General features: G+C 37.8%; 1 protein-coding gene across 1 annotated transcript in view; it reads left to right on the top strand.

Annotated features, from left to right (window-relative positions):
• The window catches only part of LOC134533161 (JNK-interacting protein 1), a 68,633-nt gene that overhangs the window by 3,959 nt on the left and 37,409 nt on the right, over positions 1 to 27,265 (top strand). The window contains exons 2-5 of the mRNA XM_063370560.1: positions 7,297 to 7,478; positions 13,421 to 13,558; positions 18,482 to 18,598; positions 22,447 to 22,647. Coding sequence (XP_063226630.1) covers positions 7,297 to 7,478; positions 13,421 to 13,558; positions 18,482 to 18,598; positions 22,447 to 22,647 — 638 coding nt within the window. The remainder of the gene's footprint in view (positions 1 to 7,296; positions 7,479 to 13,420; positions 13,559 to 18,481; positions 18,599 to 22,446; positions 22,648 to 27,265) is intronic.

Raw genomic sequence — 27,265 nt, 5'->3', positions numbered from 1 at the left:
ATGCCTGCCTCTAGTAATGACTTATTTTCTTTGCCTGACCGATTAATCTTGGCGTTTCTCATCTTATTCCAGTATCGATAAGACCTTTTCAGAATGATTTAAAAGAATCTTGATGCTGACGTCACCACTTATAACCAAGCGTTAGCGATGCGTCACTCCTGAAGTCTTGTAAACCTGTGTTAGATCACACTTTATGTTTCGTTTTAAGCAATGATATTTCCTTCGCAAGTTAATATTGGACATCCCAGAGAACGAATGTATTGTAGGCATTACTTTAGTAATCTCAAAACATAATTAATAACCTCTGGTTTTGGGAAACAATAGATACCCTGCTATCTCATACTCATAAATCCAACCATGATTCACTACACTCAGCATGTACAGCTAGAGTGACCAATTAAAAATAACTACATTTTGAAACAAATTATTTCATTTATTACCAGATTGTTCGCTCAAATTATTTTTTCCATACCTTTCCTTTATTAGCATTTAATTATTTTTCCTCGCGCATCAATTAAAACCTACTACTTCGCCTGTTTAACTAAAATATTTGTCCTTGTTAAAGACTTCCAGGCTAGGTTGTTTTATTACTTTTACTATGAAATTAAGTTATTTTTACAATAACTTGAAAATGTGATTTAAAAATGTCTGAATATTCATTTTTATCTCTTTTGTTTAATTTAATATCTTATAATTTTATATGAAATGTTTTTGTTTAGGATCACACCTTTGTTCTTAATCAGTACATAAAAATAAACATTATTTTGTTTTTATTTACTGTTTTATCAATTTTTATAAAATTTTATACTTCAATGAGTAATTCTTTATAGTTTTGAAATCCTTAAAGGCCAATTCAGATTTCAATCCTAGCAAGAATTAAAAGCAAAAATTTGAATTTACATTTTTATTTTACTGTTCGTATTTAAACTGTGTCGTAAAATTCTTAATTTTAAGGTTAACATTTGGTTAAAAATAACTATCAAAACTTTAAATCATTTGCAAACACGAGGAAGATATTGAAACAAAATAATGTTGATACTACTCCTTTAAATGCAATTTCTTGGTTGTATGTTATTTCTGTCGGCTATTGTCATGCTGTATTTTGTTTTGTACTATAAGTATATTCGATTTGAATTTATTGTTTTCAAAGATTTCAGTCAATCGAAAGTCCCGTTTTGAAAGCAGGGTACTTTACAGCTACCAGCCTCTCCACCTTGGAAATTCAAATATTTTGAAACCGCTTGCAATAAAGCTTCCCTGCATTGTTTTTGTTTGGCATGGCATAGGACTTAGCTTTGGATACTTGCAGAATTCAACACTAGTGAACTAGTGTGAGTATCATATTTGAAGTCGCCCGCGTGAAATAATAAGATGTTTCCTCGCGGCGCTTACAGACTAGAACAGGGATAGTGAACCTTTATTGGCGAACGTGCCATTTTATGGAGAAAAGTGGCTAATACGTGTCAAAGAATCTTGATTTAGTTATAATAATCTAATATATAAAAATCAATGTTTGTGTTAGTATTCTATGCGGCGCTCACGCATGATTCATCCAATTGAGTTGAAACTTTGCACGCTTGACCTTCGAAACCAGGGGAATGTTACTGCCTAGGTGAGATATCGATATAACCAAGCTACAAAGCAGAATTTAATTATTTCTGAGGAAATTTAGTCATTTTATTGGTAACCAGCGACCCGCCCCGGCTTCGCACGGGTGCAATGCTGATACTAAATATACTACAGAATGTCTTTATATACAACGTTCATGGCTTTTTTGTCAATTGACAATACAAACATGTTTTCTTTAAAGGTTACTCTTGAAAGAGCGACATATAATTGGCCATGTGAAAAATATTCAACGCTCAAATCTAAGCCTGCAACGTTGAATGTTTGACCCTGCGATTTTTTAATGGTCATTGCAAAATATATCTTTACCGGAAATTGTAGGCGTTTAAATTGGAACGGTAAATCCGATGGTATCAGAGGAATTCGTGGAATCAAAACATCTTATCCGGTACCACATCCGGTGAGTATTGTCATATACCATCGTGGACTTTTTTGTAGACCTTTTTAAGGTGTACAATACTGTAGTACATTATTTTGATCTATCTCGTAGGGGTCAGGCAGTGTTTGCAATGTAAGCGCAAAAAATGTGTTTTTTTACATCACATTATAAATCTCTAAAAATATCAGTGTTTCTCTACTGTATTATGCATATAAACCTTCCTCTTGAATCACTTTATCTATTAAAAAAAGCATCAAAATCCGTTGCGTAGTTTTAAAGATCTAAGCATACATAGAGACAGACAGACAGCGGGAAGCGACTTTGTTTTATACTATGTAGTGATGCATTATGCCTCTGCATGGCAACGGGCTTTTTCATTGTTGATGCCTTATGCGTATCCATGGCAATTCAATGTGATGCGTGATTAGTATCGGATAATAAATTACCAGTAAGTATTTTATGACAGTTCCTCTACTTACTAATGGTATAGCACGCGAGTCGAGAGAGAGAGAGAGAGATAAATATGGATACGGAAATATAGAGAGAGTGACATATAGTGAGATAGAGAAATAGAGAGAGATATAAATACATACAGAGACAAAGGTAGATATTGGGAGATATGGAGAGAGATAGGGGAGAGATTGAGACATAGAGGCTAGAAAGATAGTGCTATGGAGATATATAAAGATATAGAGATATTGTTAGAAATATGAGTTAGAGCTATACAGGGAGAGATATAGAAATATATAGGGCGGTATAGAGAGATATAGAGATGATTTGTGTATGTGTGCCTACTTAAAACTAATTACAAAAAAAAAATGAATGAGGCATTGCAACGCATGCCGAGCATTAGCGTACACTGGATAAAAATAAATCTAGATGCTATTAACTTAAAAACTCTTTATTTGCAACTCGAAATTTGTACAGCAAACGAAACGTTTACTATTTTATGTTTATTTAAATAAAGTAAAGTTTAGTGTGATCTGGTGTTGCAAATTAAATGCTAAATATATTTTATTAGGCTCGTACTTTGTTACTTTTACCGATCAGGTACATAGATTCTTAATGGCGTGCCCGAATTATTTTGTCACGTGCCACCTCTGGCACGCTTACCATTGGTTCGCTCTCCGTGGACTAGAGCCTGTTAGTCAATATGTGGTTGCAACAGGCACAGAAGGGCTGAGAGATATTATTAATGCCTTGACATGCCAAAAATTGTGATAGATAGCTCAAAATTAGAATTACGGCAAAAATATGGGAAAAGCCAAGACGGCGGAGCCTAATTCCCCTTAAGAACAATTCAAGTAAAACTTTCGAAGCAGGGACATTTGAGGTGATGTTCAACTCTGTAGTTAACCGTTCTCGAAGCATTTTTGCTGTATTGTGATGGCTGTATTGGTGTTCAGACAACCCCTTACCCCTCCCCCGGAGGGAGGAATGTGGTAAGACCCTGGACGCGCATCACAGGGGACACGGGGTCGGCCTCCCGGTCCGGCCATCTTGACTTCGGCATTGCAGGGTTTCCCGAGTCATACCAGGCCGATCCTGCACTGTCAAAATTCTTTACCTTCAAATTACGAATAACGCTGGTTACAGATTCTCCAGGGATCTTCGTAAATGCACGGCTGACACTGAGTTCCCTTACTTTGAACATGAATCCAAAAGAATATTCTTTGCATATTAACAAAACATTCAAAAACTGGTCAAGTCTACAACAAGAACACTCATCTTTTGTGCACGCGTGTGTTTACATTTGATTATAACGAAACATACAAATCGGAAGTCGAAATACGGCGTGGTTTCTACGAAGATTCAGTTATCAGAAATTACGAAGAAATCTTCGTTTATTTGAGCTAAATTGTTCGTTGGAAAGTCCGTAAATTGACTGTGATCTCCAACAGTGAGGGCCGGCGGACAAACACACGGCGTGCAGAGCTCCTGAAGGAACCACGCTTCCCGCTTCCAGGTGTCTGTTCACGGAAATAATACAAGATTATGACGTTCTGTTTCCACATTTCATTTATGGAACGTTTTTATAGAAGAGTTGAAATGGCTAAAACGCGTGTTTTCAGAACAATTTGAGGCACGAAACTTCCGGTACGGACTCCTGAAAAGCACTCAAGGGACTTGCACTACACCTTTATCTCCATTTATTTCTCAACCATATTATGTTATGGTTACTACTTAAATATCATAGTCAGAGGCAAGGTTGTGTGGTTAATAGCGATAGCACCGAAACAACGGCGAAATTTAGTCAAAACACAGCCAAACACTGAAGTGGAAGTCAATAACACCGCATAACACCGTAATGCAGCGAAATTCCCTCAATTACATAATTATTGTGGTATTAAAATATATAATTAATTTCATACATCTATAGTATGTGTTTATCGCTGAGTTGTCCAAGCTTGTTGTTTGGCTTCTGCCTTTGTATCTGAGCCGTTATGTATGTGTGAGTATATATATATTTATATGTATAAATTTCTTCCACGGAATTCTTTGGGCTGTCAAGGAATTTAAAATTGGGCATAAGCTGATTTTGGCTTGTTCTCTGTTCTCTGTTTTGACCATTCATAAGGTTTTTTCAATGACGTGTGTCCGTAAAATTGATTTAAATCGATCTTCCCCAGTGCAAAAGTCAGGTTAAGAGCGGGCCAAGCCGCGACAAGCTCTCGTAGCAGAATGAGACGAGCACAGGGAAGTTTATTTGCCAGCCTGGTTGTGTTCGGCCGAGGCCTGGGCGTGCAGCCCTGCCTGGGTGACGCAGGCGTGACCTGACCTTTACCCGCGCCCCGCCGGCGAACACAGCCTCTCTTTGGAGAGTCTCCCGTGGGTAGTCGTTGATGAGAGGCCGACTGTTGCACTTGATAGCTACAACAGTTGCATTCAAGAGCGCGTACAACTCAAAACGGAAAATGTGCGAAAGGGTTGGGGTGGGGATATTTTTTTTTATATAATTCAAGTACTTTCGTCGGAGAGGGGGTTCCATGGTGCCCTACAATAATGAACAATAAGAGCATGAAGAAAATAATTTATTTAAAAAATAAAACAATTTTTATAATAAGTAACAATATTTCTCTAAATAGTCTCCTTAATCCTTAATTTGTTTTACAATTTGACCCCCCCCCTCCCCTTGTTAAACATTGGTTGCATTCCAAGCAGCGATTAATATACAGCATTATTTAAATATGGTATATTATCATTAGATCGATTAGAATATATACAAAGTTCTGATTATGAACAGTACAAATTTGCGAATGTGAATGTGGCTAACTTTATCTTCGACAGGTTAGTGCATACATCTTATAAAGCATGTTACCCTCCTCAGTTAATACGTTACTACGCCACTGCCCGTTACCTTCACTGAAGGTTTTACGTAGTAGCTTTGGGTTTGCATCGTGCAGCTTTTAGTAGGAGAGTTTGGATGTGCAGTTTTGTTTATAAGGATAGCGCTGTATTGCGGTAACTTCTTATTGAAACCAAATACAAAATTACGTTATAAAAAGGTTTATGATAGTTTAAAAATAATCTTTGCGTATAGTGCCTTGTTTAACACGCTCGACAGGCACTTCACGTATCAGGGACCCAGCGTATCCCAGTGTTCACGGTAATGGATTTAGCGATAAAAAGAAACAATGACGAACTTATGTTATTTGGCATTTAAAATTAATATATTGTTTTATACAATATTTTAAAACGCCATTAAACACGCAATTTTGTTTCTTAGTCTATACAGTGGTAAGAAAACTTCATTATAATAATTATATCTCTTCTAGGTTTGTTTATAAATGTATCGAATGTAAATGTAATTTACCATACTTGTATGGCAAATAACATATTCAATTATTTTACCAGAAATTTATTATGGTGAAGTAATGTACGTCGATGATTTCTATTTGTATGGCTGAAAGCAGATGAGCATTATTGTCAGCTTAAAACATATGTGCATTGCAGAGCCTCGGTTTTCACTCCAATCTTGCATCTGCAGCAAGTTTTCAATTGTATGTTGGATACACCCTGTATTAATGATTAGTGTATAGTTAAGAGGCCCGTCTATTCAAGGCGGGAATATAAGTACGATGTTCGCTGGTGCTTCTAGCGCAATATCGCCTCTAAGCGCTAGTTCTGAACTGGCATGCAGTCCTCTCGTGATGCATAGGACAACTATGAGATATAAGTGTTAACTATAACATTCTATGTTATATAAATAAAGATAAATGTGTAATTCAAGTCCGTTGAGTGCTTTCAAGAATCTGTAACAGGTGTTTCGTGCCTAAAACAGCGTTTTAGCCATTGTCGCGCTTTTAAAAATATAGTTTAAAAACTAAATTCTGAAACAGAACTACTCATCCACCCTCAGGGTATTATTAAATACCTTTCGTATACCTTGAGCAGGTTTCAAATCGCGTGGTTTTTTTTTATGAAACTCTGCATGCCCTATGCGTGTTCAGATAAGCGAGGGCCTTAATAATCAACCATTTCATTCAAGCGTTTACGTTGTAGAACTAAATCGGGTAAAATTTCACTTTTTATTTCCGGTGAGTGTATTTACAAACTTTGCGCTTTGTAAATCTGAATTCTAGAGATAATGATGCGCAGTGTTTGAGCATTTCCTAGCAGTATCGTGTTGTGTGGTATTTTTTTATTCAAAGTGCTGCAATCCGCCATGTGTACGCATGGTTGCCAACATTACCAATCCCTCCGATATGTCTGTCACATATTCAGTTGCTTGTTGTTTTTTCGCTATTGAATAAATTTCAAACTAAGTAAAATATCACTGGATCATTCGCACATTCAACAGGTTCGATTTAGTTGTTTTAACACCATTGTAAATATAATACAACAGAAAACCTAAGATTCACTAATATTTTTGTACACGCCCAAACCCTCGCCTTCGTGTAAGTCATGATTTTTTAACTCCGCGTGTGATTCCGTTCCAACGCTCGCCTGTGCAGTGACGCGGGCGTCGCCTTGGGACAGCAAGTAGGGCGAGTGCTTGTATCCCTAGAGACAGTGATTTCACGCGAGAATGTTTCCTCTTGAATCTTTTCTGTGTTCCGTGATTTGTTGAGTTTCTTTTAGGTACACGCCCTCCAGGGGCACACGAATCACAAATATTCTGCGCGGGAGAAAATACTTTCTCAATGGCCTGGCCAAACAAGGCAATGCCTTCCGTTGCAGACGGCTGCCACTGGTTCAGACATGTCGTGTTGCGTGAAATCACTGGCTGTAGCTGGCCGCCACAGTTGCGGGCAGCAGCGCCGTGTGTAGTGAGCCGTGTGCCCGCGCAGACTCGTGCACGACGTGTCGCCCGACGCCGGCTCCCCCTCGCCGCCAGACGGCGCGGGGCGCTCCCCCGGCCACGTGACGGCGCTGGACGCCGTGCCGCCGCCGCCGCCGCCGCCGCCACTGTGGGGCGACACGGGCCAGCGCCGCCGCCGCCGGCTGCCCGAGATACCCAAGAACCACAAGTGTGAGTCCGCCTGCAGTCCGCTCTCTGACCTCTAGAAAACTCACTATGAAAACTAAGTGTTTATGCCTTTTTTTAAGCAACTTAAATGTTAATAATGTATCACACACAAGCACTAAAAAGTAAAACAATTCGTTTAAAAAAAATTGAACTGACTTCACAGTTAGATACGGACTGAGGTGGGTTATTTTTGTTATTATTTATGCATATTTTTTAAGGTTAAGGAGTTACCGTAGGACCGCCACTGTGTTAGTCCAGGTTAATAATCTACGCAAGGACGCAACAAAATCACGTTAGTTTATAAAGCAAGTCACTATATGTCACCAACCCTTAACTTAAAAATGTAGAACAGTATAAAACAATTGTTTGTGGTGTATATAATAAAAGTAACAACCATGCTTCTATGCATAATACTTATTCGTCTTTAACAGTTTTCTGAACATTTTTATTTCAATATGGCCCTCGGAAACGCAAACCAAAACGCAAGTTGTAATTTGAACAATACTTACGTTGCGTTGCTGCGCTTTGCGTAATTTATAGACTAGTACTGGTTGCTGAACATTTAGCGTCTTGCGCTATTACGTTCTTGCCTGAGTCGGCCTGCTCAGTCGCGACTCGAGGTGACCCTGGGCGTAGCGGCTCTGGGTTGGGCTGATTGTTCTGGGGTGAGGTCGGGAAGGTCAGGACGATGACAACAGAGAGTAACAAGTGCAAGCTCTGGAGAGGGGGCGAGAGTCAGACAACTGTTACACTATCTGGAGGGTTTTCGTCGCCGAGCTTGTTAATAATAAAAACCTCCTGTGTGAACCTCGAGTATTTAGTTGTAAAGCTCAATAACTCATTGAAAATTTAGTATTTTAGTTAGAGGCAGCTAGTTTTTAACGAAAAATTCAGACCACTCATTATACTGTAATAATGTTTGCCAGGAACAACGGTTTCTTCCTGTTGACTGGCGGCCGCATGCAAGGGAACTTGTCCGGCCCATTCATGGCGCGTTTGCTTCCGCACAGAGCGGCTGAGATTCGTTTGCCAACAGTAGACATGCACCTGCAAGAAACTCGACCAGTCACGAACCTCAGACGATGCTACAGTGTTTTAACACACAGCCTGTCTCCAAATATTTTCGTGAATATCACATGCCCCTATTTAAAATTCAAGTGGGTTATTGGAGTGTGACGTTTCACTTCTACCGCGCGTAGCGGCCTTGAACCCATTTTTGCTTGTATTTTGTTTGCTTCACTGTCCAAGCCGACCTCATCCTGCTGTTGTTGGAAAAAGTTGGTGAGTCCAGTTTTTGGAATCTGTTGTTTAGTAAAAACCTCAAGACGAAGAGAGCGGCGTCTGTGCCCAGAAGAAGTCAGGAAGTGCAAAGCATATTATTAATGTTTTTTAAGGCATTAAATTTTATTACAAAGGAAAACCATGTTTCGTAGTTGACAAGAAAGTAGTTGTACCTTCTGCGTTAGTTTCCATCATTTTTTCCAGTATTCCTTCGATGTGTCTTCAATAATATTTTGAATTTGGAGGGGGGGCGGACGTGGTACACCAGATATCGTCACGATATTAACAAGGAGCAGAGCCAAGCTGTAAGATGACTTACAGGTCGTTTGGTTCCAATGACTGCTCAAATACAAGCATCAGAGACAAAATTGCATATGCATTAGCTCGCATGGCAAGTGGATATTATACAAAATGTTTGCACCAGCATTTCCTACATACAATTAAAACTTATACGATTGAGCACACGAATGAATACACGCGTTCCTGATTTAATAAAAATCAAGCTAAAGCAAAAACCCTTAAACATGTAGAATCCTAAACCCAGACGTAACTAATTGTTGCTTAAGCATTTGTGCTTAGTAACCTTAACATTCCAAGGATGTGAATAACAGTATACAACATAGACTACCAAACATGGCGGACAAGGGTGAACTAGCGAGGTGATTCTGCGCTGACCCGCCGTTGCCTTCTGCAGTGTGGAAGCGAAGGGAAAAGGGACAACCCAAACACCCAGACCTGAATCACAGCATTAAATTTTCCACGAGTTAAACACGCCCTGGCTCGGCCGGGAATCGAACCCGGGACCCGTGATTCACCGGCCAAAACTCTACGTAACCGCTGAGACAACATGTTGGGACTTTTGTGAGATAGACACCCTTCCATATCTACTCTGTAATGTCACCAAAATAAATTTTTAGTCCTAAAAATCCCGTTTGTTAGTGACACATGTATAATATAGGCCACATATATAATTAACATATATTACCACGCTTAAAACGCAAGAATACTAGGAGTTAAATTATTACCTGTTCATATGCAAAGCGTTGGCCAAATTTCAACTTCTTGTACTTAGGTTTGCGTTTCCGCCTTTTGTATTTCAAGTGAAAACTTTTAAAGATGCAGAGTTTAGGCTATGTGTATAGATAGAATGCCACGATTTTTTTTTTACCACACACATAACGTTATCACTTATTAAAATATAGTGCAGTGAAAAAAATGTAAATAAATAATTTAATAAAGAATGTAAATGTTTTGTGAAAAAAAAACATGTACAGGTGCGATATAAAAACTTTTTTCAACAATTTTAAATTTTCAATTGGTATAGTTGGTGATGTCTTGTGATTTGCGTGTTTTATAAACTACAGTGGTTTTCTTGGGTTGTTGCGTGTTGCGTCCTATTGCTCTTGTATTCCTCACAAAGTTCCAAGCGATGGTTTATTGGAGCCGATTCCCGCGGCGAGGTTGAAACCACGCCGGTTTGCGGCGCGAGAAGCAAGCAGTCGTGTGAAAGTGCGCCGTCTGCGATCGACACCAGCACACGCCAGAATAAACTCGAGCTCTCGACATCAGAGCACTCGCCTCGAACTGAGACCAGCCCCGTCTGCCCCCGGCTACGCCCGCCTCCGTCTCCGATCCCCGGGTCGCAGGCTCGCTCATTCCTTCACTGTTTGGCAGCCGTAACGTGTTTTGTCTCGCATTTAGGACAACCCAGCTTTCGAACCCTGTTCAGCTACCCCGATTTATGTTTCAAATATGTTACACATAGGAACCTGAAAAATTCGCGGATTCATTTCGTGATAGGATAAACTTCAAATATGTATACATCTAAACTGCTTCCGCTATTGGCACACAACAGGGAATCATCCTTGCCAATGAGAAACCCTCAACTCAAAAATCACCGAATCACAGGCTATCCAGCTGAGACTTCGTACCACTCGACAGGCAATGAACATGTGACATTTGTCCAAGTATACACTGGATTGTGGAGTCTTTCCTAGAGGTCATTTAAAACGCAAATTTTTCCAATCTCTACTTATACTTAGGGACTGGAAAAATTCGTGGTTTAGATGACCTTCAGGATATACTGCACAGTCATTTGTTTACTAAGGTCAATAACGTTACTTCATTGGCTGTTGGCTGGTGTGTCATCTCAACTGGTTTACCTGTGATTCGATACTTCTTAGTTGAGGGTTTCTCATTGGCCCAGAGGCGTCCAAATGAACAGTGAGCAATCACAAAATAAGCTTAAAAGTATATGTATTTCATTTTTAGCCTATCGCTAAATGAATCCGCCAATTTTTCCAGTCTCTACTTATACTGAATCACAACGCTGGGATAGTGTTTCACAATACGACTTAGCTGTGTACCCGACTCCAGCTACAAATAACACATGTAGGTCCTAACGTTACAAGAACAATAATTTCTTCACTCCACAAAACTAAAATAAACTTTCTCCATACGCTGTGTTCTTGTATTAATATTGCAGTCCTTGCTGCGTGACAACAGGACGCACCAGCATGTTCAGGCGCTGTGTTTCACCAGATCACGTGACGACTGCCACCGAGGCGATCATTTGTTGAGTCTTGATGGGGTTACGCCAGAATCATCCAAAAATTAGGAAACGTGGCGGACGTTTTCGTGAAACTTGTTGGGTTTTCTCCGGGTATTCCTGTATCACCACACTCATTCATTTTGTCAATGATTCATTCTCAACCCAACAATAAAGACAGGAAAAATTCTCGTGTTCATTTCGCGATAGGCTAAAATTCATATAGATGCACCTTTAAGCCGCTTTCGCTATTGGATCAATGTTTAACGGGAGGACTCGGGGCCAATGAGACACACTCAACCGAAAAAGTATCCAATCACAGGCCGAGACTGCTCACAGGCCAACAACTAACGAACTGGCGTTATTTGCCCGAGTATACTGAGGACTGTGTAGTTACCCTGAAGGTAACTGAGTCCGCGATTTTTTCCAGTCCCTACCAAACACCTTTCAACGTCTATTTGATTAGACATGCAAATGAGCGGCCCCCGAGGATTTGTCTACAACAGTGGTTTCCAAACATTTTCAGCCGATGCCCCCCTTTGAGATATAGCAAGTCACCACGCCCTTATAACTTCTTGTCAACGCCGCGTGGTGAAATGTAAACTGGACCTTACTTAAAAAGGAAAAAAACTTTTTTTTTAACAAGAATACAGTGAATGGTTAAATGAAATACCTTCCTACAGTATGTTTATATTCCAGCAAAATATATACAAAAATTAGCAAATGAGCATACCTTAGTATTGAAAGAAAATAAGTACATAACCACTTAAAGCCACACATTTTTATATTACAACATGTTAAGATACATCAGAAAAGAATGGAGGGCTCAATCATTTTATTATTATTTCCAAGCAACTTCAAGTACGACTGTGAGTGTATGTTTTTGGTCTATATATTTTATATAAGTTAATTAGCTTAATGTGTATGGTTAAACAGTTTTTTAGTTTTTAAAGTAAAACTGAGTAGTTTACATAAGTTTTATTTTTGTAAATTGTAGTTTTAGTTATTGTTTATTTTTTAATTTTATATTTATATTGTGTACTTTTTCTCTGTAATTAATCAGACCACCATTTAAGAGCACATTTGGAAAAAATTACTAAGTTAACTATACCAACTTTTTCCCGTAGTTAAAATGTGGGGTATTTATTGTCTTGGTTTAGTGATTTTTTTAAATAATCACTTCTTTGTTTTTTTTCTATTTATGGGTCCGCCTAGCCGGAGAGTATTTGTGTTGGTGAGGCGGGATGATAAGCGCGATATTTGCTGGTGCCTCGAGCACGGTATCGCCTCTAAGCGCAGTCTTCTCGTCGTAAATAGGACAACCATGAAATTTGAACGGTGACTTAAATATGGCGGAGAAATTAAGATAAAGGTGCAATGAAAGTCTCTTAAGTGCTTTCAAGAATATGTACTGGTTGTTTTAAGACTAAAAAATTACTTTTAAAATACGCCTTTAAGCCATTTTCAATCTTCTAAAATAACAGTTTAAAAACTTAATCCGGTAACCAAACCCACTTAGCCATCCTCAGCCAATTCTTAAGAGGCCACTCCAGTGTTTCAGGGGCACTACGCAACCCGCGTTAACCTCATAAGATTCAATGCTATTTTCATTTTGCTTATAACTAATTAACTAATATAGATTTCGAAATGATGCTTGCTTGATATGTAAGACAACGACGCTCTTATCAAAGCCCCTTTCTTCAAAAACGTGCATAAATTATGGTTTTATACTAATCTTTACTAATATGCATAAGTGTACTGTCTAGGTTTGAACCATAATTTATGCACGTTTTTGAAGAAAGGGGCTTTGATAAGAGCATCGTTGTCTTACATATCAAGCAAGCATCATTTCGAAATCTATATTAGTTAATAAGTTATAAGCAAAATGAAAATAGCATTGAGTCTTTTGAGGTTAACGCGGGTTGCGTAGTGCCCCTGAAACACTGGAGTGGCCTCTTAATGTTTTTCGTAACCAGACCCCACTCGGATCTCAAATCGCGATGTTTCGCCTGGAGCTCTGCGCACCGCGTGTGTGCCCGGGCAGGTGAAGGAAGTATTGTTTGAAAGGTGTGGCCAAGTGCGAGGCAGTGAGACAGGGCGCGGGTGGTGCGCGCAGCGACCCTGGTGGCGGCGGTACAGCCCTCGCTGGCGGACGAGCTGGGGGGCGCGGGGGAGCGGCCCGACTCCTTGCAGTTCGCGCTGGGGGCGTGTGCGCGGCCCCTCGTCGTGCTCAAGTGCCGCCCCTACCTCAGGGGTGAGTCTGCATTGCTGCACAGCATTCACGTCACCTCAACAAGTCAACCTCCTCAACATCCTCATTGACTTAAAAAGCCATAAGGAAAAATCTTCATTGACCGGAACTGGGCGTACACAAATATGTGAATTCCTTCTTTTATTTATTTATTCGGTTCCGTAATATCCCACACAGAGCCTAACACTCCTAAATGAATGAAACACATCAATAATCACCCTAAATACTTTTACTCACATGACTACATGAATTGAAGTTGACTTAGTGGTCTAGCTTATTCAAATACTATAAAAAATATATTTCTCATAATAAAGCTGTACTAAGTGTACATATTAAATGCACAAATTAATTCTTGGTCATGTTTCAAAATACAGTAGTTGTAATCAATTATTTGTGTTAAAATTTACAAATCAGGTCAATTTAACCATCGTTCCATTTCGAATAACTTCTGTTAGATAAAAAAAATTACTTCACAGAGTAGGAATTATGTTTTTTAAAGAACTTGCTTTAGTGCTTTTTAATATTGTTTAAATGTTAATGTTTGTTTTATTTTGTGGTGATATAATGGATAGATTTTTATGTTTTCTCAAATTCCATGATATTAATATCTGGTTTCGTCAATTTTTCTGAAATTGTTGATGTGTTGTGTATGTAAATATCTTGTATATACAGAATGAGTCTAAATTCAACCAACATACTTCGGCTACAGTTTATTCACTACAAAATAGGGTTAAACCTCTACACAACTTATGGTCTAAAGTGCTTCCCAAGTCTCGTATACGCATTTGAAGTTGGGGTTGAACAACAATTTAATTGTAAATAATAGATAAAGTATTTGAAGATAAAAAAACTGTTTTAACACTGAGAATTTTATGGCTGTAGCTAATTATTTCATTGAAATGATTGGGATTAACACCTTTATTTTAGACATAATTTTATGTGTAAACATCTTAGCTTCTGGTAAACGGCATTTTGGTATGCGTAATTTCGTGAATGAAACGAAGTCAAATGAACATAAATGTGTAACCACGATTTTATTAATGCCATAGAAGTATAAATTCTAACATGTGTGGAAACTTTATACATAATGTAAACTATTTAATGAAATTTAACAAGATGGACAGTTTTTTTTTAAATAAAATGCATTGTGAAGAATTAGGTCCACAGCTGGAGTTCAGGATTTTTTCTTTCAAGACTTTTTCGCTTCTATCGGAGCTGTTTCTTTATATATTATAAATTTCCGTCTGTTTCGTGTTCCTATCGGTGCATGATGGTGGCAAGCAACGTTTACGATTCAGGCTGCGCATTCTAGTGGTGGGTGCAGAAAGTAAGTGTGTGATTCACATCTAGAAATTTTGGTGCTTGAAAAGCGAATATTTTATTGATCAGTATATTTATCACGCTCGGCATTATTGACGTGACAACGTCTAATAAATGGATGAACGCCGGCTGCACGCACGAAAAACCGTCCCGTTACGCACATTGTCCCGTTACGCTGTGTCCCGTTACGCTCATTGTACGCTTGCGCCGCATCTATCTCTCTTCCACTCAATTGGAACAACCATCGATTTGACTTTTTCGAGGCACATTAAACTTGAAACACTCCCATTCGTTTCCTACTTTTCCTATCATCGTTCTATCCTTAACAGAATAACACAGATTAGAAGAAGTTAAATAGCAAACATTATAGTTAAAATAATCTCTTCGTTAAAGTAATAAAGATATTTGAATTAATGAGTGTAAATAAAAGTAAATTTATCAATTAAATTGTAGATTTCATTTAACTCCTTCTTTGTATCAATACAAAATAGTGATAATTCAATAAAAATGATTCAATTTTATTCATAAAAGTATGCAATCATTTCATCAATGTTTGGTTATGACGTCACGTTAAACCATCGTCCGTAAACTGACTTTACAGACAATCAATTTTTTTTAAAGAATTCTACTTTAAAATATGTGTTGTACGTTTATTTGCAACGTTACCAAGGTTAGAGATTTACACATCACTGGCGAGTACGGAAAACTCGCTGACCTTTTTTCTTTGTGACGTGTTACTACCCCCGATTATTTCAATTTAAAAATTTTTCCACAGTAACAAATTTTGCAGTGGTTGTAGAGCTTTGATCAATTAAACATAATCCAAACGCTCAAGACCCATCTTAAATACTTTCTCTATTATTTGCAATAATATTTGTTGTTCAAACCCAACTTGAAAGACGTATACCAGGCTTGGGAAGCTCTTTAGACAATACGTTTTAGAGATGTTTTAAATTTATCTTGTCTCGTAATGGACCTGCAGCCAAGGTTTGTCAGTTGAGTTCATACGCACACTGTGTATATGTTAAGGGCGATGCTAGAAGAAGTGAACATATGTTTACCCGGTTTAAATTAGAATTATCCACGTTTGTTGGGCAAAGTAAAAATAATCACAAAAATAAATTTGAAAATCCGTGTACACTTATGCCTGTCCAACGCTGACTGGTGTAGAGGGATAAATAGTAGTATAGTGTTTGCTGTGTATATATGTATAGATAGATTAGTATGATAGAGTTGTAGTAAACAATATATTTTATATATATAGTTATCAGATGTGATGTGTGTGTATGTTAAGATGGCAAAGACACCACTTAAAACTATTACTGTGTAACTTGTAAGCATACACAAACAAATATTAAAATAAATAAAGTTGTAAAACAAGATTATTCAATCATAGGAAGTAACAAAATAACGAATAGCAGCTGCTGCTGTTTTTGAATCTGTGATATACTGTACGTTTAGTAAATTGTAATTCTTGTAGTGTCAATTGATGATATAACTTTATTTATATCACTAACACATTGGCAGTTTTAGCATAGAACATGTACACTAAACAAACTTAACCATTATATCATAAGAAACAAACAAAACATAAAAACATCACAGAACAATCAGCACGTGCAAAAACAGAATGTTTTCAATATTAAGATCTTACCTTTACAATTGTTTTATTTACACTACATATCAAATGATAATCGGGACCTTCTACAATTTTGCTCGAATAGAAAAAATATATATTATTTTAACTATCTAACTGAACAGTCTGTGATCACTAACTTTTAAAAATCTTTCTATATTTTATATTATTAACAGGGTATATTTCAAAAACAAATTATTTTTGTCCACGACTAGCTGGAGGTTTGCATGACAAACTAATCCCTAGGACTTCTAGACCTGAACTCACAAATCTGCAAAATATTATAGTTCATTACCAAAATAATGTCTGTGGTGCGAGTATTATGAAAAATATTTGAACAGATGAAGTTCATTTAAATATTTTAATTGTTGATTAGCAATACTTCATCAATTCTAAAATGCCTGTTTAATTCAGTACCAAAACTGCTAATAAATAAAATATGAAGGCTCACCAGTCTCTTCTAGTAATGGTTATAACATATAGAACCAATAACATAGCCATACATACATATATGTATGTCTGCAAACAAATCTTGATTAAGTTGCAAAATTTCCACGCCAATATTACGATAGCTTAATGCACTCCAATATTCAATGTTGGTGTGTTAATCAAAACAGGAATCGGCCTAAAAGCCAAATAATTCCTTCAAAAACTAAAGCCAGACCTGAAAACTAAGGTCTTCCATCATGGTTTACAAAAACTTTTTTCTACTAAACAAAATTCTCTCATACTGTGAAAATTTCACAATATACACTCCAAACATGAAAAACATACTCATATTAACATCAATCTCTCTACAGCATGGATGTCTGATACTATTATAATATTAAAATTAATGTTATGACTTTTTTCAATACTATGCAATAGTATTGACAATTAAATAACATTAAATAAAATTTTATACAAAATACTTAATTGTCCAAAATAATACATGAAAATAAAATATCACTGAATACAACCAATAGATTTGCCAAGGAGAACATTTTAAATTCAACATATATTACCAACTACAAATATAGCTTTGCACATTAGTCCAGAGAGAAACTAGCTAAACAATATAAAACTTTATAGGGTAGCCCTGTATGCACAATGCGTACACAGGGTAATGTTAAAAACGCCATTTGATTGATAAATTTAGTTTAATTTGTAATGAATTTAACGACCGACCAAAATTAACCAACATAGGCTTACCCTATGCAAATAATTTTGATTGTTAAAATTCATAATGGAATATAATCAAAATTATAATTATGTTAATAGTTCACTAAATCGCTTTAAATTAATAACAAAGAAATTGTTATTTATTTGAGTAAGACAAACTGCCGTGACACTTATAGCAAAATTTCCCTGTAGTCTTGCATTTACAATTCTTTGTACACGCTTTGTTTTAAAATTACACCTTTTATAGCCTTGACCTCCTGAAAGCAATTATTCATTTGCAATTTGTTGTAAGCTTTTTTTTCGGGCGATACATTTTCAATATTAATCAGTTTATCCTGACAAACCGAAAATTGGTTCCTTGAGAACATTTCCTCGATAATTCCATGTTCGTTAATGTTAATTGTTAATATTTTTCGTTGTTAAAGTAAAAGCAATCCCGTAACTTCAAAGACAATAACTCTTGGAACTTTAAATAAAAACGTTCACGGAACGCCGTACGTGCCCTCTGTTCGGCCGCTGTTCTGTCACCGAGCGGCGTGGGGGATGTCGGCGCCCGCGTGTCTTGTACCACGTGCTCGAAAATAACGCAACACCTAACATCACCCAGTCAGCGGTGGGTAGACATAGGTGTGCACAGGTGAACGCCATATTCATATGTATTTTAATAATTTATTCGGACTTGGATAGTGCTAAGTTAACCCGGGTAAACCTATGTTTACTTCTTCTTCTAGCATTGCCCGTAGCATGTGCATGGATGAATGTGCCGAGCGTGGCTGGGGTGTGGCTAATGAAGCGCGTGCCTTGCGCAGACGAGGACAGCTCCCCGGACTCGGAGTTCTTCCACAGCACGGACGTGGACTCGGGCAACTCGACTGCGCACTCGCCGGACGGGCCCAAGTCGATGTCCCCGCAGCTCGCGACGAGCGGTGAGCGGCGTCTGTGGCCCCTCGCTGCGTGAAGTCTGGTGCTACAGTGTCCCACTTACACACGCAGAAAACAAGCCAAAAGCAGCAGATGCCCAATGTTACATGTATTGACAGCAGTACAGAGAGTTCCGTTTCTCTGACTGATTCCTTCCACGGAATTCTCTGTATGTCTATACTTTTATATTTGATGTCGATTGATCTTGGCTTTATTTTGGTATGTTTGTGTACTCATCTTTTGACGTGACAACGTCTAACAAATCGATGAACGCCGGCTGCACGCACGAAAAACCGTCCAGTTACGCACATTGACCCGTTACGCTGTGTCCCGTTACGCTCATTGTACGCTTGCGCCGCATCTATCTCTCTTCCACTCGATTGGAACAACCATCGATTTGACTTTTTCGAGGCACATTAAACTTGAAACACTCCCATTCGTTTCCTACTTTTCCTATCATCGTCCTATCCTTAACAGAATAACACAGATTAGAATAAGTTAAATAGCAAACATGTACAAAAGTTATAGTTAAAATAATCTCTTCGTTAAAGTAATAAACATATTTGAATTAATGAGTAGAAATAAAAGTAAATTTATCAATTAAATTGTAGATTTCTTTCACTCCTTCTTTGTATCCAAACAAAATAGTGATAATTCAATAAAAATGATTCAATTTTATTCATAAAAGTATGCAATCATTTCATAACAATGTTTTGTTATGACGTTGTCACGTTAAACTATCGTCTGTAAACCAACTTTACAGACAACCAATTTTTTTTGGTGTGTTCTTCGGGTTTTCTCTGTCACATAGTGTAAGCTAGCAATGGTGGTTGACCAAAATAATTATGTAAATTAATATTTCCTATCGCAAAAATTCAAAGAAAGTACAGTATTTTTTTGTATTTATTAAATTTTAAGTGCAGCTAATTGACACAGTTCATAGTTAAAACTTAATACGCCAGTAATGGAATGTCAAACACCCACTGACATAAAACTCGGACATACAAAGTACCTACTATGAGATATCATAAGCTTTACAACTTACCAACTGCGTCCGCAATGACACATATACTTGACAGTTCTATTGGCATCTATTTTAGTACTAGGACCAAAAGTATTTTACTGCACAGCTTAGCAGTGATGTCTATCCATCATTAGTCTATAGTGTAGCGCGCGTCTGTACGGCGTAGTCTGCGCCAAGTTGTTAAACGTACCATAATCGTGTTACTTGTACTATTATTGTGAATGTCGTGTATTATGATACGTAGAGCCAGGATTATTTCGTAGATTCATTGGGTAGCAAAATAGACTTGAAGCACACGTACATCTGTTTCACGTTGATGATTGGACTGCAGTGTTCTTGACGACCCTGGGCCAGTCGTAAACAAGGAGAAGTGTTGAAACACTCATGTGTAACCCGCCAAAGGATGTGACCATGTTATCGACCAATGAGAATTTTTTTTTAATTATTATTTGAGACTTGCAAAATTCGCAGCAGCAAATGAACACGTGAAATCAATTTAATTACGCACACGGTTATGGATTCTAACTTGGCACCAGAAAATGACACAAACTTTTGCAGGTGTCTATTGCTTACACACAGGCATGCCAGGTATGCCAGATGAGGGCCAGACGACGCATCGCCCCTCTCCTTCTCGAAGCAAACCCGTCACTCGTGTTTACAACAATTCTGAGCCAATTTTTGCGTGTTTCACACACAAACAGATTATTTAAACAAGTTAAACAAACTAATTATGGTTGCACTGTTAGAAAATATAGTAAATTTATGGTTTTTTAACGAAGAAATTACTTCAAATAAACTAAACGTTCTTCGTAATTTCATATAACCGAGTCATCATAAAACCTACGGGGTACTTTGACTTTCTGGTTGCGTGCGCCGCTGTGAACAGGGTCAACAGTCAAGTGTAAGTATAAAGGGCATTCTTGCTGTTGAATTAACAAGTTTTGTTGGGTTGGCATGTTACATTGTGGAAAACAATATTTTAAAAGCATTGTATTTGGCTTGGAAACGCTTAGCACAAGTATTTATGGCTATGAAAAATAAAACAACAAAATCCGGTGTGATGGTGATGGTGGTGCGTGCGCCTGTGAAGCAAGCTGAGTCCAGCCTGTCCTGAAGTGACCGCGGAACAGCACAACAACGAGGACCGTCATGGAGGACTAGTAGGGGCAGGTATCTGAACACTATAGACTGCAATGAGGTATGCCCGCATCAGCAGTTTCTTCTTTGCAACTGGTGGACGTCTGCTAGCCATTGCCTCGTTTGGCAGGGCCATACAACCTGCTTTTGCTTCCGTTCGAAAGTGCTGTGTTTCGTATGCGTACAGTAGACATGTATATCTGAAAGAAACTTAACCAACTAAAAAACATAGACGATGCTTGAGTATTTTAACAAACAGCTTATCTCGAAACATACACAAGCACCTAGGGATCAGAGAAGACTACAGGCTTCCATGGCCATAGTCAAGTAAACTATCTTAGGTTTTGAGGGACGAGCCACGCCGAAGTGGCGGATTGTCCCGACATGTCGCTCTGTACCACTGCAGGCGTCCTCACGGTCTACAAATCATCTCAACCTTGAATATGCATGCTGCGATGCAGAGCGAAATGTCGGTACAATCCACCGCTTCGATGCGGCTCGAAGCCCGAAAGCCAAGAAATAGGTACTTATAGGAGGAACATAGAGACTCGGAAATTTAGCGGATTCTTTTGGTCACCAGTTAGAATGCAAAGATCTGTACCTCGACAAGGCCTTAATGAATGGACCACAATTTGCCCTACACTTCCCTCTACGACTCTTAAGTCAGTCGACTACCAACTAGCAGAAGAGAGACCGAATCATGTAGACACACGCAATATAACAGGATGTTCCACAGCAGTAAATCAGCCAATAAGGGAAAAGCGTATGAAGGTAAATTGTACATAGGACTGTGAATTTAAGCCTGACGCCAAATGAATCCTCAAAATTTCTGGGACACTCAAACACAAGGTAGAGACTGGAAAAATGTGCGTTTTCAATTACCTATAGGAAAGACTCCACAATCTTTTGTGTACTCGGGAAAATGTCACATGTTCATTGGCTGCCGACTGGTAAGAAGTCTCAACTGGATAGCCTGTGATTCAGTGATTCTTGAGTTGAGGGTTTCTTATTCGCGAAGATGCGAGCCGATGTGTGCCGATAGCGGAAGCAGCTTAGATGTGTACATATTTGAAATACATCCCATCACGAAATTAATCCGCTAATTTTTCAGGTCCCTAACAATAGGTCGTGAACTGTATTTTTCGCAAAAATCTCTGATAGCTCATTAGACTGCAATAAAGCATGCATGCGCTAGTGATTGTTCCCTTGTAATTATCGGCCTTCTGCCTTATCTGGCCGGGCCATTCAGAACATGTTTCCTTCTGATCTGGATGGCTATGATTGGTGTGCTGACAGTAGGCATGTATCTGAAATAAACCAAGCCAAATCACGAAACACAAACAATGGTACAAAGTTTTAAGCCACCTTTGGACAGGAAATATTTTCGCGTAAATACATGGCTTTAACAATAAGTACTTATGATCCGATCTCAAAGGCACCAAAAAAAAATTGTAGAGACCCGGATATGTCTCAGATTCGTCTGGCCTCATCAGGGTTGGATTCAAAGACATAAGATGTGCTCAACCCATGTTTGCTTTCCTATTGGTTGAATTTTTAGCAAAAAACATTTTTATCCTTGTTAATCGGCACTGCCTGATTCGCTTACTTCTCTCCTGGCCGGGCATCGTTGGCTCACGGTGGTGGAGGGGCGTGTCCAAGTAACCACGGTGCGAGAGTGTGGACGTGCCGCAGCGCCGTGCCGCTGCGAGTCGGGGTCGCCGTCGCCGCCGTCGCCCGCCAGCTCGGCCAGCGTGCCCTACACGCAGCTGGAGCTGCTGGAGGCCACGCACCGCGGGCTGCACAAGTTCGTGCCGCGCCACCGCGACGAGCTGGAGCTGGAGATCGGCGACCCCATCTACGTGCAGAAGGAGGCGGACGACCTCTGGTGTGAAGGTACCGCTGCTTCCAGCGCCGTCCGCTGTTGCCACGTGCACATTCTCATGTAGGCCTGATAACCGGCGTGCGTTGCAATGCCGCAATACCTACATTTTTTTTTTTTGTAATTTGTTTGAAGTAGGTAATGTGCCGCCAATTAGCATTTCTCGGCACAATTGGAGATTTGAATGTTTAAATTATTATTTTAGCAGGAATTTTACAACCAAAATTTTAAACTTGTTCAGCACACTACACACACCCACTTAATTTTGGTTCAATTAGTTTCTCGAGTCGTTCCCAGCGCCGTATCTGAAACTCTGCCTCATTTTTCCCCGTGCCCCGCGCCAGAATCCTTTTCGCAACTCGGTAGTGTCCTGGCCTGCCCACTGTTACCCTTCCGCGGACTACTTGTGAAGTTGTATATCTACCCCCCCCCCCTCTGGCCCTAATACTTCCATGTTTGACCTGCCTCGAGCTCTCGCACTACTTTCGGCTCCATGCGCACTGATACACAATGCATCCCGTGTCCCTCGGCTGCCGCCGCGCCGTGATGCTACATAGTGAATCCTTCACGCCAGACGCAACCACCGTGCTCGTCGAGTTCTGTTGTTGTGCAAGTGTGAGTGCCGGATGTGAATCAAGATGTAGTCATTCCAGGATGGGATGAGTTCCAAAATTTTATTTATTTTTATTATGTAGTTATTTTGCTGGCATATAATTTTTTTATTTTAATCTTCAAGTGTGTAAAACCACGCTTCTAAACTTGAACACTAACATGTTCCAACTTCTTCTCGTCATGTCTTGACATGTTTTCTACCCACATAATAGTGGGTTCGCGAATATTACGAGTTTCCAGATGTTCACGATTTTCCAGTTTTTCAACTCTTTTCTACTGCATTCCTGTGGAAGTCATCTCAATGCACAGCTTCCGGGACATCTCCTGAGCTCCTGTTTAAGGGAAGCACATTTTTTTTATAATAAAATATCTGAGAAGCACTGAAAATTCGATACTCATGACTATTTAAAATCAATCATTTGTTTTATTACAATTTTGTTATTTTAAGTACATTTTGTACGACGGGCCCTTTATTTCTATTCATTGCGTGATAATGTTGATAATTCAATGTAGTGTTAAAATGCTTATTATATGTCCCAAAAATAAAAGACCAGCAAAATACATAGTAAAACGTATAGTTGTTTTATTTTTATTTATTTAACTACAAATCCTTAGTATTTATAAATACTCAGATTCACTTAGTACTTTTGTAAAATCTATCTCAACATCTATTGATTTGCATTTGTTAATTAATTCTTATTTATCAATGTGCTACAGACAATAATCTGTTATTTATAAAAATAGATATATTTATTACATCCAATGTGTAGGTAATACTTTAGCATAATAACATAGTACAGTAAATATAAACGATCCGACATGTCGAGAATGTTCATGGGTTATAGTGTTTTTGTTAACCTTCCAAGTCATCAACGTGGTTATGTGAGATTCTATTGTGCGGACCCTTTTAGTGCTTTGTTTTTGCGAATGTCGAATGTGGGGAAACTTAATGTTATTACAAATGCCCCCCCTTTGATGGAGACAATTTAATTATGTTGGGCTTACTTTCTCTGTGTAAAACAATACTGCTTAGGTAACATACAGTTGGCATGTGTCAGGAATAATTATGCCACAGTTAGGGATTGGCTTAAAAACATAGGCATACATAGGTATACACTTGGATAGATGAGATAATAAATAACATAAAACCAACACACAATTAAAAAATTCACTTATTTATTTAAAACAAAAATATTTCAAATTTTCGCTTACTATTAATATTTAATTATTAGTCTCGAATTTCCTAACTGTTCATTGGCATCGCATTACACATAAAATTACCAACTGACAGGAGTGACGATGCGCACATTTCATAACCACGCAAAAGTCTTTGGTTAGGGTTCGACGATATTTACACAGTTTTAGTTCATCAAATTTGGGTTCTTTATTGATTAATTGCCTCGGCTAGATAGGTTTAATTAGGTCGGTAGAGCTCAGAGTCTCTCGCTCATCAGACCTCTGAGTTTAGTTAAATGTGTGTAAAAATAAAATAAATTATATAAAAAAAAATACAGTTTCTCGTAGACAATATTATTTAACTTCAATTCTCAATGTTTATATTTCCTTTAGGCCGCGATGTGACGATTTTATGGGAGGTACGTGACGATTAGCATTGAATTGGAATGACAGACTCTTACAATTCTTTTACTCACGTATTTATCACTCCTAATGTCTTCTTTTTAGATAAAGCCTACTTATGCATATATATATATATATATATATATACCCTAATAATACATCATTACCATCCTTAGTCCAGGATGCCTACTACTTTCCAGCTATTTCGTAGGAATTAGATTCATCGACGTCACGAAGCAGTTCTAAGCCGGCCATTACATTCCTTATCAACCTTCTCAAATTAAGTCAATTAACAATGCTTGACTTACTTTCAAATAGCGGGCCGCGATTGGCCGATTACCAAAAACAGTTACATTAATTACTAATAAACTTCAGAAATCCGCGGGCAACAATAGCGAGGAACACAATATTTCTCATATATTTTAAATAGACAAATATTAAAATAATAATTTACATTAAATAATAACGGCGTTAATTTTACCGTTTACCGTTTCAAAGTCATTACCTCCTTAGAGGGGTCTCGGTAATTGTTCATATTTCAAACGTCTATTTAGTCCATAGAACAACATTCTCATAGATATGCATTTAACAGTAATTACCGTTTTTAAATAAATCTTTGACATAGAGTACACATTAAATAAAACATAAATAATAATAATAACTTAACATGGTAAAAACATTAAATGATGCAGTACACTATAATCGCTGAATGAATTCCAGTTCCAAAAATACATGTAATATCAGTACACATATACAAAGCATCTCTCTAGCTCTCTCTAATTATCTATCCCTCTATGTATCTCAAAGTTTATCTATAGAACTGCATCTCAATTTATATATATCTTCTCTATATGCATGTATCTATATATCTCCATATCTATGTATGTAACTCTATAGCAATGAAAATATTAAAAATCAATGTTTTTATCTACCTGTATTTTTATATATATTTTTACCTGTCACAGATGTGTAATAGGTATATAAAAACACGCGCGTATTTAAATGCAGCAATGTGTCAAAATTTAAAAGCAATTGGTGAAGAACTTTCGGAGATTTAAGATTTGGAATGAAATATTTACATTTTTATTTATACAGATGTATAGAAATAATTGTATTTTTAAGTCAAAAAAATGGAATATGGGATTGTCAGAATTCTTTTTACTGTTGTATTTCATTGAGAGCAGCATCTGTTAATTTATTTTCTAAGGAAACGTACTTACTTGAAAGATACCATTTGGTTTAAACCATTTTTGCTGACTAGAATATTGTCAGTAGAATTATTTTATGGTCTTAAAAAAGTATAATTAAAAAAGTTAACATTATAAATAACGATGGTGTGCAAAATAAAACTTCAAATGTTAAGAAGCTGGATAGTATCAATATGGCAACAGTGTTCACCATTTACTCTGCAGATACAGCAATCTAAGCATGGAGCAGACTATAGCGTCGCTAGTAGCAAGCACTGAGTAAAATAGCGCTTTAGCGGATCGCATGTGCAATACGCGACTATATAGCGTCCCTAGTAGTTCCTGCAGATATTCATATCTAGAGAGACAGGAAAATTTCGCGAATTCATTTCTTAATAGTATAAAATTCAAACATGAATACATGTTTGCTGCTTCAGCTATTGGCTCACAGTTTATCCGTATGACTCAGACCCTGAACCAAAGAAGTATTAATCACATAACCCCATTCCCCAATTTTCAGGTCAGCAGCCAATGAACACGTGACTTTCACCCAGAATACAAGGAACTGGGGATTCTATCCTAGAGGTATTTGAACCCGTGAATTGTTCCATTCCCTATTGATATTCATTAGCCATTTATACAAATAAATAAAAAATCCCTTTCGGTGCAGTCTACAGGCGTAGGTCGATTTCGAAGTACCTATTTCTTCTGTACATACTTAATTTAGAAATTTTTATAATAAACTACTGGAACATTTTAAGAACTTAATGTAGCCTACATAACATCATATATGTTCGCCAATATAAAAAAAAATATTTTCTTATACTCCATGCAGCGAAAATGTTTTGAATGCTTTTAACTTATTGCATCCACCATTTCATATTACCTATGCTTACTAAGGTAGTTATGCAATTATTTTTTACCTTCAAACACTATTTTTCATCCCTTGCACTAATACTTGAGCGTATAATTTTTTTTAGACAAAGGTTTAAGTTAACATTAAGATGGTTATTAGTAAAAACCGATGAATTTGATACTAAGAAAAATTGAATTTTTTTTTATATTTCAACCGTTGGTTTTTACGATAATAGTTCGTTTCATAAAAATATTGTTTCAGCCAAATGTTTTAATTACAATTTAGGCATTTTACAATAAATCATCATTATTTTGATAGTGTATCTATTATAAAAAAGTAATGACATTTTTTTTTCTTTCTACTTTGTTATGTCCGCCCCTTGAAGCAACGGTTTCCATT

The sequence above is a fragment of the Bacillus rossius genome, chromosome 1 (assembly GCF_032445375.1).
Source record: "Bacillus rossius redtenbacheri isolate Brsri chromosome 1, Brsri_v3, whole genome shotgun sequence".
In the NCBI taxonomy this organism is placed as follows: domain Eukaryota; kingdom Metazoa; phylum Arthropoda; class Insecta; order Phasmatodea; family Bacillidae; genus Bacillus; species Bacillus rossius.
Note: the sequence above shows the minus strand (reverse complement) of the source record. Positions and strands in the feature narration are given on the sequence as shown.